Consider the following 13,713-nt stretch of genomic DNA (forward strand, 5'->3'; position numbering starts at 1 on the left):
GTGACCACCTAATTGGTCTCTTACTGATCTGGTAGCTTGTTTAGGTTAGGCTAGGTTGGTTGTAGTCAGACTCTAGGGATCTACCTGACTGCCCCTCAAGGCTGAGTTACAGATTCATGTAGCTCTGGGTGTTGGGGATTCGAACTCATTCAGGTCCTTATGCTTGCAGGACAAGCACTCCTACTCACTGAGCCAACTTGAGTTCCTCTATTTGCTTTAAAAATCAATCAATCAAACAAGCAAATGAGGGTCTTGATGTGTAGCCCTGGTTGGCCTGGATCTTCCAGAAACTTATTTGCCTCAGTCTGCCTCTGGGGTGCTGGAATTAAAGGCATCCACCACTATGCCAAACTTTGGGTTGCTCTTTTGAGACAGGGTTTTACTATGTAGAGTTGTCTGGTCCAGAACTTGCTATGTAAACCAGTGTGGCCTTGGCCTCACAAGTGCTAGGATTAAAGGTTAGCACCACACACCAACACTCACTTTTTAAAATTAAAATATTCACTGTATTCTTTTATATAGCCAGACAAATTTTATTTTCTTTAAAATTTGGATCAATATCCGTTTATTACAATGTATTTTCTTATTTGCTTTCTTTTCTGTTTCCCAAGGGGTTTAATTCTTTTTTAAAAACTTTTACTTAATTTATGTGTATGGATTACTTGCCTGCATATATGCATAGCTATATGCTACGTGTGTGCCTCGTGCCCACAGAGGCTAGTAGAAGGTATCAGATTTCTCCAGGACTGCAGGTATAGATGGTTGTGTGGGTGCTCGATATTGACCCCCTGGTCCTCAGAAGAGCAGTGTTGAGGTAAGTCTTTCATGTTAACATTTAGAACGTGTTTCTTTTCTTTTTTTTGATGCCATAAAATGATATATTTGTGAAGGCTTGGGAGTTCTTAGCTAGGGTTGACAAATGAGGTGGTTGGCAGGGTCAGAAGAACCCCTGGGGCAGAGGCTGGGAGGCTGTAACATTCTGCAGTGCCCAGAACAGCTCTCTGCAGCAGAGTTAGCTAGTCTCAAATACCAGTAGTGCCAAGACAAGTCCTCCCTGATGCCACCAAAGAATTCTAAATTGTAGGCCTTTGGGGCTTTGTATTTCAGGAAGAGAACTCGGAAATGCAGCTCAAATCAGCATTTATATATATACCCTATCTTTAAGATATTTTTAGACATTACTCTTCAGTTTACTGAAATTTATACTAATAGAAAGAAACTAATTAACACACACACACTAACTTTAGTATGTAATCAAACTATAGGAATAAATGTCAAAAGACTGTATATGAAGAGAATGTGCTTTAGAATTTTTGAATAATTAGGTTATTTTCTAGTGGCTCTGCAGACAGAATTTCAAAACTACAACAATAACAAAAACGTAACCAAACATAAACCCCAAAACCAATTAGACATATAAACCAACCAGAGTTTGGAACTGGAGCCATGGCACAGTGGTTGAGAGCACATGCTGTTCATGCAGAGGACCTGAGTTCTGGTCCTAGCACCCACATCTAGCAACCTACATAACCCTCTGTCCTCACTCGTATCCAGATATACATGTACACATAAATACATAATAGTAAAAATACTTTAAAATCAACTACTCTGGCAGAGGTAGCACATATCTTTAACCTCAGCACTCAGGAGGGAGAGGCATTTAGAGGCCAGCCTGGACTACAGAGTTCCAGGACAGCCAAGGCTACACAGAGAAACCCTGTCTTGAAAAACTGAACCGAACCAAACCAAACCAGAGTTAACATACAATGTTTTAAAATTCCCCAGATATCAGTATGGTTTAGTTTACTTTGCTTTTGCTTATTTTTTCTCCCTGTGGAGAGTAACTTCTCTGAGGACCTTGCCTGTCATCCAGCTCATAGAACAATCCCTGGCCTGTTGCTGCTGTTCACAGACTACCTGCAGAGTGCCACACACCCAGCTCTGCAGCTCCCTCCCTCCCTCCCTCCCTCCCTCCCTCCCTCCCTCCCTCCCTCAGGTGCTCTGACGGAGGAAGTAGAATTGTTCCTGCTCAGAACAGGAGTTAATTCCAAAGGTGACTGGCTGCCTAGCCTCGCCCCAGCCACCTGGTGCCGGGGGTTTATCTCGCAGTAATCCTTTTATGCCCCTTAACTCAAGGTGTACTCTGTAGAGGGGCGCAGGGAGGGCTATGGAGGGGCGCAGGGAGGGCTGTGTAGGTAAATTGGCTTTGCTTTCTCTCTTGTTGCCCCTGGTTTGGGGCACGTTGGTTTTTAGGAATTAGGCGGGGGGTGTGGTGTGGGGGGGGGGGGAGTGTGGACTGAGTGTCGGGTGAGAGACGGCATCCACTTGTGTCCTGGCCATTTGGTGATTGTTTTGCTGTTATTCTCAACAAAAAACAAAACCCCCAAACACAGGCAAACCCCAAACATACTGGCCTGGGAAAAACAGGCCGCCCATGCCGGTCTATTTTCCAGTTGGTGCGGTGCAGTGACGGGTTCCAGCCAAAGCCTAACCCTTGAGTCAGTGTGCTCTCTGTCCTTGTAACCGGAGCCCAATCATGAAGGTCAGGGACAGGCCTGCCTAGACAGCTGGGGGCTCTCTGGACCCTGCATAGAACATTTGCAAGCTGCCAGACCATAGGAATCTGCAAACATTGCGATAGGAAATTGTTTCAATCCAAATTTCTTTTTTTCTGAACTCTGAAAATTAAGTTTTTGGCATTTCAAAGTTTGAGATGAATTTTAAATTTTATCATTTATTTAGATATAAGATATCACTATGTTATAATTTAGACTTTGGGTGCATGTCACTGTGCCCAGGTTAGAATGATTTTAATAAAAATATTTATTCTTAAGTTTTAGCTGAGTCATTTGGAAGTTACTATAGTAGCCTATTTTAAATAGAATTCATATGACAATACTATGGATACCTCTTTTTTATCAGGTTTTTAAATTTTTTTAGAAGTATAAATTTTAATTTTTATGGTATCTACTTTCTTGTTTTGTGTTTTTTTAAAGAAGTAAAGGAAACAAGACAAACTTATTACCAAATAAACTTGGAGTCAAACATAATAAAGAACCTCCTAAAGAAATTGCAAAGGGAAATAAAAATAAAAACAAGGCCCTTTGGTAGCTGGGAAAAGGCATTACATACATGTTTAATGTCTATCCACAGGGAAAATGAAACATATGTGTTTCTTTATTAAGTAAGAAGTTATATCTTAAAGTTAAGTGCTTATGCCTTCTAAGAATATCAGGAGTCAGGGTGATACCCCTAATATTTTTACAATTGTACAATGATATATATATGTATGTGTATGTATGTGTATATATATATATACACACATATACACACACACACACACACACACACACACACACATACATACATATATATATTTCAGTTTGCCGCCATACACAGTTTTGCATGTATTTGTGTGGTGTGCATGCTTGTGTGAGCACATGTGTGCCTGTGGAGGCTGGCGGTTGTGTGCCATCCCTTACTGCTCTCTTCCTTGTCAAGGCTCAGGGCTCTCTCACTTGAACTCAGGGGGTGAGGATTCCACTAGTCTAGCCAGCTAGCTTGCTCCAGCAATGTCACCTCACCTTCTGATGGCTGGGATTATAGGTGAGCCACCTTACATGCCCACTCACACATCATGGGTTTGGGTGGATGGGCAGTTGCAAAGCTAAAGCTTTACCTGCTGAACCAGCTCCTGCCCAGGGACAGGACTCGGGGGAACTGCTGTGCTGTTCTCCACACTGCTGTATCCTTTACGTTCATAACCCCACACAGGGTTCTGACTTTCCCACATGCTTCCTTGTGCTTCTTACACTCTGTTTTAATGTTATTTCGTTTATAAATAGTAGTTATCCTACTGAATGTGATTACTTGGTGTTTTTATTTCCCTACTGCTTGCCAAAGTTGTGATTCTCTCTTGGTGCCACTCCTTTTATTTCAAAAGATATACTGCTGGCTGTTCTAGGCTAACTCAAACAAATGTTTTCATTGCTTTTAAGACCATTGCCTTCCATTCTTATGAATAAACGAGGCATGTAAGATAAGCTTACTCAGCTGGGATTGTAGTGTCCCCTAGGGAGAAATTGGAATGAATGCTGTTGTAGTTAGCTCTCCCCTTTAAAGTCAGAGACAGCAACCCACCTCCCCAGAGTGGAATCCACGGCTGTGCTCCAGATTTGTGAGTTGGACCAGAGCAGAAACAGAAGCTGGAAGTGAGTTTCAGCTCCTTATACTTGTTGATAGGACTTGAGGGCATAAGGCAAAACCTGCACTTGCTTTTAAACAGGAGAATTCAGGTGCATCTACATCCTTAGATGGCTGGAGGATGGGCTACATTATCCTCTGAGCTACTGCAAAAGCATTCTGAGAAAAGCTCTACACTGTTAGGTTTCTATGACATAGCCTGGTTTACTCTAAAAGAAGTGCCTGACATATTTCAGGTGTTCGCTATCTGAAATGATTCTGAGTGGTTCACATGTGATATGTCTAATCATACCAGCTTCCCTGTGATGAAGACAGAAGTCCACCAGCCAGGTTGGCAGGGACATGAAACCTCCAGGGTTATCCCGTGGCTGTTCTTCACAGCAGTTAGGTAATAATTATACTTGCTAGCTAATCGTGGAAACTTTATGTTTAATATTAACGACAGGTTTATTGGGAAGCTGCTTTCAGGGGAGCTCACTGGTCCTCAAGGATTGAGGCCAGGGGAGTTGCCACGGGGAGGGCAGGAGGGGAGGAGGAAGAGAGAAAGGGAGAGAGGGAGAGAGGAGAGGGAGAGGAGAGGGGGAGAGAGCGAGAGAGCAGTCTTGGAAACTCTCAATCAGTATTCTTTATAAAGTCAGCCTTGGCTTGTTCACCTCTTTTATATGTGTGTGGGTATTTTGCCCACATATGTTTGTGTACCACTTGTGTGCCTGGTGCCCATGGAAGCCAGAAGAGGGCATTGGATTCCCTAGCTGCTGTGTGTTAGGAACCAAACTCTGGTTATCTGGAAGAGCAGCCAGTGATCTTAACCTCTGAGCAATCTCAATCTCTCTAGCTTCTTATTTGTTTTTTGTTTTTATTATGACATTTAGAACTACATAGGCTGGGTGGTGGTGCACACCCTTTGTCCCAACACTCCAGAGGCAGAGGCAGATAGATCTCTGTGAGTTCGAGGCCAGCCTTGTTTACAGAGAATTCCAGAAGAGCCAGGGCTACACAGAGAAACTGTCTTAAAAAACCAAATCAGCCAGGCGGTGGTGGCGCATGCCTGTGATCCCAGCACTCTGGGAGGCAGAGGCAGGCCGATTTCTGAGTTCGAGGCCAGCCTGGTCTACAAAGTGAGCTCCAGGACAGCCAGGGCTACACAGAGAAACCCTGTCTCAAAAAAGCCAAATCCGGAAAAAAACAAACAAACAAACAAACAAAAACCCAAATCAAACCACCACTGCCCCCCCCCCAAAAGCCCCACAACATATTGACATTAAAAAAATAACTCTGAATTCTGTGGTAAGTTGATAGTCATCCTAGACTAAGTGAAAAGTACTTCCTTGAGATTGAAGGTGGCACGTGGTGCTGCCACTTTAGCTTTTCAGCTCTAGCTGTACCTGCCCTGTTTCCTGGGAGGGGTTGTCACTCCCACCTGCTGGCTCAGGCAGGCCCTGTGTGGGTCACTGGCTCACGCAGCTGGAGCTATAAAAGCTTGCTCTTTTGAGGGTGTGCAGGAGTTTTGGAGTTTCACTTCCTGGATCAGAAGCTTGCCTGTGGTCTCTCCTGGTTTCTGGCTTGAGATTTCCAGCTCAAATCCAAGCCCGCTCCACCTTAGTGAGAGATGGGTTTAACTTTCTTTGTAGTAGCTCCCTTACGCAGTTGTGAAGGCTTAGTTCTCTTGTTTTATGCTTTCTGGAGGTTAACAATAACAATCCTTTCAACATCACATCTCAGGATTCTCATTAAATTTTTTTGCATATTTTTTTAAGAAAGGGTCCTGTGGTATAACCGAGACTGTCCTTGAACTTTCCTTGCCCTGGCTCACTGAGTGCTGAGATGATAGACATATGCCACCAATTGACCATATATACTTTTTTTGCATGTTAGGCTTTGAATCTAGAGAAGTGTTTCTCAGCCTTTCATAGGGATCACCTAAGACTATCAGAAAACACAGATTTACATCACAATTCCTAACAAATGTAGCAAAATTACATTTATGAAGTAGCAACAAAAGTAATTTTATGGTTGTGGGTCGCCACAACATGAGGGTTCCAGCAGTAGGAAGGTTGAGAACTACCCTGGTCTCATGCTTGTTAGGCAAGCCCTCTCCCATGGACTTGCACCTCCATCACAAGTGTATTTACTTACATGTATGTCTGTGTTAGTGTGTGTGCTAGGGTATCAAGCGGAAGGCATGTTTCGTCTTCCTCTAGGCTCTCTGTCCTTCTCAGGCAGGGTGTCTGTATCCTTACACCCCAGGCTCCCTCTCAGCCAGGCTAGATGCCAGCAAATCCCAGTAGTCTCTTCACTCTGCCTTGGGTGGGAGTGAGGGCTGAAGGCATTGGTGGGGATGCTCGCTTCTTACATGGGACCAAACTGCCTCCTGATTGCAGAGCAAGCACTAACCTCTAGTCATCTCTCTAGCCTCGCTTCGTAGTTTTTATTTTTTTACTTCTAAAACTGATGTTAACAAGTTTATGAAGCTATAGAAATACACATTTCATTGTATTCTTCCCAGGCTTAATCATGGAAGAGTAGAAGCAAAAGAACAGGAAAAAGTAATGGAGTCCTGATTACCGGAGGAGGGTGGGCTATAGCTTCCGCTGTCCTACTCTGGATCCCAGCACTGAAGCTTTAGTGCTTCATATGTGTGCTTATATGTATGTGCATGTATGTACATGTGTTTGTGAATATGTGTGCACGTATACATGTGCTCATGTATGGGTGTGCCTATGGAGGCCAGTGGTCAACATTCAGTGTGTTTCTACTGTATTTTTTGAGACAGTCTCACTGAAGCTAGAATTTCTTGATACAGCTATTGTTGCTGGCTAGTGAGCTCATGGGGACATTCCTGGCTCTTCCAAGCTTTGGGATTACAGAACTTCTTTTCCATAAAAAAATGTCCCAGCTTAGGTTCTTATGCATATATGACAGGTACATCATATCTCTCATACAGCAATTTCTCAGACCCTAATTTAAAATTTAATTTATTTATTTGAGACAGTATCTTATGTAGCTGGGGCTGGCCTTGATCTCTTGGTCATGCAGCTGCCACCTTCCAGCTGCTGGGATCCCATTGTGCACCACCATGCCCAGTTTCTTCGTTTGTACTTTTGGATAGCTGACTGCTATAGTGTAGATCTCTCCCCTTCATTCCCTCCCAGACCTCCTCTTCATGCTGTTTGCACTAGGATCACATCCTCAGCTAGGCCTTTTATCAGCTACCCTTGCTTAACTCTTCAGGACTTGTTTATTGTGCCACTATACACATTCATCCTTAACTAGCTTGTTCGTTCGCTTGTTCGTTCATTCATTCATTCATTTGTTTGTTTTGTCATTCATTCCTGGTTAAGGGCTGCAAACATATAAGTGCTGGGTGAGGGCCTAATACGTGCGATGCCCTGGAGTCTATTCCAGCACTAGTACAAAAAGAAAAATGTCCTATTAGAAGAAACATACTCTCTGGTCTTCTCTCTGCTGTAGACTTTGGGTAGATTCTTACATTTTGTGGGTTTGTCTCTACAAAAGACAAGGACCTCTACACACACACACACACACACACACACACAATCTTTGTAATAGAAGGCTTGCTGCCTGGCATCCCGGGGGCACCAAGAAGGAGGAATGCCCTATCCCTTGAGGTCTCAGAGATTCTTTACAGACTCGCCGTGTCCTCTCTAATAGCAACAGCAGGCACAATGGCTGTGGAGGACGAGTGAGCAGCTGCAGTGGAAGGAGGAGTGACTGCTATGGGTGCATGAGCTGAAGCCCTTGTCTTTTGTAGAGACAGACCTGTCTATAAAATGTAAGAATCTGACCAAAGTCTGTAGCAGAGTCAGGACCAGAGTGTGGGCTGCTTTCTAGTGGGACTGTTCTTTTTTGTTTTGGTGGTACCAGGATGGAATCAGGGCCTTCCACATGTTAGGCCCTCGCCTGGCCACTAACCTGCTTCCTAGTCCTTAAACCAGGCTTTCATAGGTTTGTTTACAGCGCCCCCCACCCCCATCTCAGAAAGCTGTGTATACACATTCTTTTGGGTCTTTTCCTTTCCAGTCTGTTTCCACAGACATAGTTTTGCATGGCTGTAATTACATTATATTGTGTTCTAAAATGATTTATTGTTTTAATGAAACTTTCCTCAAGTTTTTCCACAAAGCATTGCAGTGATTTTACCTTTTTCATATTGTTTAGTTTTCTCCTGAAGAAGTTACTATGTTTCTTTTTATGATTCTAATGATTTTTATTTGGTGGATTAGCCGTTTCCTGGAGTAGAGTTACTGGTCAAAGAACATGGAAGTTTTATAGCTTTTAAAATATATATTGCTTACCATTTCACAATGCTCACGGTGTTATTTGAGAGCTGACAAGTTAGGCCTGACCCCTGATGACCTTCCACCTTCTGGCTCCTGATCGCAGGGGAGCTATGTCTCCCTGGTCAGGGCCACTTCCTGGTCAGGGCCATTTCTGGTCAGGGCCACTTCTGGTCACGGCCACTCCTGGTCTTAGAATTTGCCTCAGCTCTGCATGGGTGTGGTTTTGGAAACCCACCTATAGCCACCTTTTCTTTCAGCTTTTGGTTGAAAAAGTATTCATTCCTTAGGAGAAATGCATTGTAATGAACATACTGTCTTAAAAAGCTCATAGCTTGGGAAGTTAGAGTGATGTAATCAGGAGTTGAGCCTCTACATCCTGGTCTCTAACGGTGGAGGGGCATCCACTCTTAGTTCTCTGGAGCTAGGGTGCTGATAGACGGCCCTGTATACAGAGACAGACTGCTCGGGCGCGTTGCACCATTTCTTTCAAGTGCCTCTGGAGCAAGTGGCCACCTGTCTGGCCTAGGGACTTTTTAGGGAGGGGCAGCTGGTGGCTCTCTGTTCCCTTTACAGTAGAACCTTTCCAGAGGTCTGGAAAGCAACCACTGATTTCTAATTTAACAATACTTTAAAGTTTCTATGAAAGAAAATTATTTGATTAAAGAATTTGGAACTAGACTAAGATTACCATTTCTGGATGGGATTAATTTTAGAAAAAAAATTCAGTTTTCTGTTTTAGCTGGTATATTTGTGGATTTAAGGATGAGGTAAATTTCTCTTTTTCTAATGAATAGAGCATTACTTGACTAATTTTTGTTATAATGTATAATCTATTTTACATTTTCCCCAAGAGAATTCAAAAGGTTAATTTTTTTCCTTTAACTACTTATTAACTACTTATTAACAGTTTGCTTTGCCTCTTGATGAGTTACAACTAATGTGTTAGCAAGACCTGGAAACCACTTTCATTATGAAAGCCAGACAGATTAGCTTAATGATGACCACCACTGAAGAGACACAAATGTTCTGTCACTTGGATGTTGTAGGATAGCTGCTGGTCACCTGACCATTGGCTGCTAGGACTTAATTCTGAATTTAATATATAATTTCACCAATTGCATTAGATTGTAGTTCTAGAAATTTCAAGAAGTTATTTCTCTTCTAAGTCTCTGGAGAGTTAACGTAGTCCACTGATGTAATGTAAATTCTAATCTTTAAAATACCTTCATCCATTGTAGAAACAAATAACTTTTTAGAATTTTAGTTGGAGTTTGAGAATTAACGAGAAATTAGCAGTTTGGGATTTGAAGTATTATTCCTTACTTAAAATTTAAAATATGATTTAGACATTTCAGAACAGTTTTCAGTGCTTGTGGTATATGTCTAGGACTGCAGTGACTCCCAAGGACCTCTTGGGTGTGTCTATCTTGCTGCCTGTGCCTGTGAGTTTTCAGGCTAAGTTGCTATGCATGGTTCATGGTGAGGATGCAAAGTGATAATGTGTAGGCTCTTCTCTTTACAAACATGACAGTTAGTTTATAGTAAGTCTAAGTGGTAGTCCTGACTTTGCTTGCAGAGGGTCAGTTACCTTTAGGGTGGTCATGTGCACCTGAGGCTCCCCTGTGATGAGTCCCTCAGGAGTGTAGACCTAGGAGACTGATAGGCAGTGCAGACCTTTATTTAAGGAAAAGTGTAGTGTTGCTTTCCAACTCGTTGTAGAGCTTGTGTCAGCGGTGGAAGCTCCTTTGTCTTATTCTCTCCTTTTGCATTTCTTTATCCTACCGTCTCCATTTTCTTTTTAAAATACGGATACAGGGATCAATCAGATTTGCTTGTTTTTAAGCAGGGTGACATTGGAATTGTCAGGAGTGGAGGATTTGTGCTCTAGATGGGATGGTAAGTAACTGACAGATGATTTGAATTCAGTTCATCTCTGAGACTCCTTTTGGAGTAGTGCGTTACATGATTGGTCCTGGCACGTTTTGATCATTTGGATGATTAATGTTCATATCAGTAGCTCTTGAATGATGTCAAGCACATCTGCCTGTTGAACCTGCCGCTGCAGTGGAGCCTGCATCTGACGGCCTTCCCTCCATTTCTGTGTGCAGGTTGCACAGAGCATTGAGGATCATCATCAAGAAGTGATTGGTTTCTGCAGAGAGAACGGCTTCCATGGCTTGGTGGCGTATGACTCTGATTATGCACTGTGCAACATCCCCTACTACTTCAGTGCCCATGCCCTGAAACTGAGCCGCAACGGGAAGAGTCTCACCACAAGCCAATATCTGATGCACGAAGTTGCCAAGCAACTGGACCTGAACCCAAACCGTTTTCCTATTTTTGCTGCTCTGTTAGGTAGGTGGAGTGGTGTGGAAACTGTTTTCTAAGGGAGTGGCACATAAAGCATCCCGATGTGTCCTTTGAAGACTTTCCTGCCTGGATGCTTTGGTGTTGTATCGGAGTGAGAGAATGGCCGCTTCAGTTCCCTCTCTGGGTTTTTTTTCTGCTGGTCATGCATTATTCTTCTTTCTAGTTTCTAGCATTTTTTTTTAAACTTGTTGTTGTTGTTTTGTTTTTTGAGACAGGGTCTCTGTATAGCCCTGGCTGTCCTGGAACTCACTCTGTAGTCCTGGCTGGCCTCGAACTCAGAAATTCACCTGCCTCTGCCTCCCAAGTGCTGGGATTTAAAGGTGTGTGCCACCACCGCCCGAGTTTCTAGCATGTTTATTATGTTGCTTATATATGTTCTTCTATCCAGGCTAGAAAATTCACTCTATGATAGGCTCAGAGTTTTACAGAAAGAACATTTCTGAATCACAGATCATGGTGGCTCACAATCATCCATAACTACAGTTCAAGGGGATCTAGTGCCCTGGATATGTGGGTGCCAAGCACATAAGTATGTGGTACATTTATATACCTATACACATACAAAACACTAATACACATACAGTAAAATAAGGCTACAATTAAGCAAAAAATTTTGCCAGGCAGTGGTGGTGGACACCTTTAATGCCAGCACTTGGGGAGGCAGAAGCAGGCAGGTAAATCTGAGTTTAAGGCTAGCCTAGTCTACAGAGTGAGTTCCAGTACAGCCAGGGCTACACAGAGAACTCCTGTCTCAAAAAACAAAACAAAACAAAAACCCCAAAAACCCAAAACAAAAAACCAAAACCCTAAAAGGACACTCTCCCCCCAATAAAACAAAAACAAAAAAACCCAACAACAGATCTTAACTACAAAGAACATATACCACAGGCCACAGGACCAAAGCATTGCTCTGATTTTTTTCCCTTTGTGGAATAGTCACTACTCTAAAAGAAAATAACTACTTTTGAGCTAGAGTCTTACATAGCCCAGGCTGGCTTCTAGTCACCATATAGCTAAGGGCGAGCTTGGATTTCAGGTCTTCCTGTCTTGACTGCACAGGCTATATGTGTGTGATATCACACCCAGCAGAAAAACAAGTACTTTAAAACCAAGTCTTGTAAGTAAATTAAAAAAAAAAATCCATATAAGAATCATTTTGCTTTATTTCCAGAAATGACAGGTTTGGTGTACTAACTTATGCTACCTAACTATGCTTGAGAGGTCACATGTCTGTCTGCCTTTACCTTACACTTGCCTTATGTAGTTCTTTCCTCTGTTAGCTTACCCTTCCCCTGTCTTCCTATGTGTGTTGAGCTACTGTAACGTCCAGCTCTAACTTTTGAGTCTGTATAATTGTGTCCAACTAGAAGTATTTGTTTTGGAATGATGTCTTCCTGTGACTTACCTTCTTGCTTCCTGCTTTAGATACTCAAGGCCCTTTGGGAAGCTGCATGGTCTCTAGCAAAGTTACTGTGCTTTCTATGGAGTAGGAAATTCATTATTAGGTTGTGAGGTTTTTGTTTTTGAAATTCTTAGCCGTCAGAAAGGTAGGTATATATAGGTCAGAAGTTAGTCTCTAATGCCAGTCCTCAGGACAGCTGTTCACTTTTTGTTGTTGTTGATTTCTTTTGTTTCAAGATAGGGTATCTCTTTGGGATGTGGAGCTCATCAGTAAGCATAGGCTAGCTGGTTAGTAAACCGTAAGGAGGATCCATTTGTCTCTGGTGTGAAAATACACTCGTGCTCACTCGCGTGCGCACGCGCACACACAAGCTTCACGCTCTAGTTATAAAGGATGTGCCATTCCACATATTTTCAGAAGTTATGATGTAAGAGAATACTTGTTTTTGATGTTAAGATTGTGTGCTGAGCTGGGCATATACACTCAGCATCTGGAAAGGCCGAGTCAGGAAGATTGGGAATTGGAAGCCGGCATGGTGACATTGCCGTGGTAGGTCCAAGCCAGCACGGTTATATAGCATATCAAGAGCCTGATGCATTACAAAAGTTGGCAGGTAGATGGCACATTATGTAGACAGTTCTGTGTTTACTCAAGCACTAAGCAATGTGTCTTCTGTCTAGATTTTGAAATATGGATGAATACTTAATTTTCTCTTTAATTTATGTCCTATTGGGGCAATTTAGACACTGTCACAAGACAAAAGAGTAAAAAGGGATTGTGGGTATAGCTCAGTGGTAGAATAATATTGGCCCTATGTTGAATTCTCAGTAGTTAAAAAAATTTCCAATTAATTTGAGGTATAGAGTGTAGTTGTTAAAGAATTATAGGTAAATTATTAGTAAGATGACTTATTTTAGACTTTGTTAAAATTTTATCATCTTTAAAGCTGTTTTCCTTCTCTGTAATGAAAAGTGAGCTATTTAAAATTTTATTTTAGGGAAGGTGAATAGAATATACATTTAAATGTTTGATTTAGTTTTTTTTTTTTTCAATAAACTCCATTACTGATATTGGAATTAGCTTCATATTTTCTTAAGTTGAATCTTTAAAATAAATGTCTGACACTTCATTTTTCACAATAAAATTCTGTGTAGTCCACTAACATCAGTAAATCGAACAACAGAGCCCAGCTGGGACTTCTCTGTTGCTCTGGACCTCTGGGGCTTCATACTGTGTGTGTGTGGAGGGGGGTAATGTGTTTCAGACGGTGTTGGGAATGGTTGCACTTCGTGCTCTTGTCAGCAGGGAGATAATGAATCTAATGTTTTCATACGGAAGCCATTAAACCATAATACAGGCATCAGAGTTACGTAGAAAATTAGTACTTTTGAATTTCATTGAGGGCCAACCCTCTGTAGATGTGTTTCAGGCTCTTAA

General features: G+C 42.2%; 1 protein-coding gene across 2 annotated transcripts in view; it reads left to right on the forward strand.

The window, feature by feature from the left end:
- Fam120a (family with sequence similarity 120A) overlaps positions 1–13,713 on the forward strand; it is an 88,112-nt gene that overhangs the window by 8,256 nt on the left and 66,143 nt on the right. For both annotated transcript variants that reach the window (XR_007973281.1, XM_052157212.1), the window contains exon 2: positions 10,613–10,859. Coding sequence is in view for 1 of the 2 variants with exons in the window: in XM_052157212.1 (XP_052013172.1) it covers positions 10,613–10,859 (247 nt within the window). In the remaining variant the exon portion in view is untranslated. The remainder of the gene's footprint in view (positions 1–10,612; positions 10,860–13,713) is intronic.

The sequence above is a fragment of the Apodemus sylvaticus genome, chromosome 14, assembly GCF_947179515.1.
Source record: "Apodemus sylvaticus chromosome 14, mApoSyl1.1, whole genome shotgun sequence".
Taxonomy (NCBI): Eukaryota; Metazoa; Chordata; class Mammalia; order Rodentia; family Muridae; genus Apodemus; species Apodemus sylvaticus.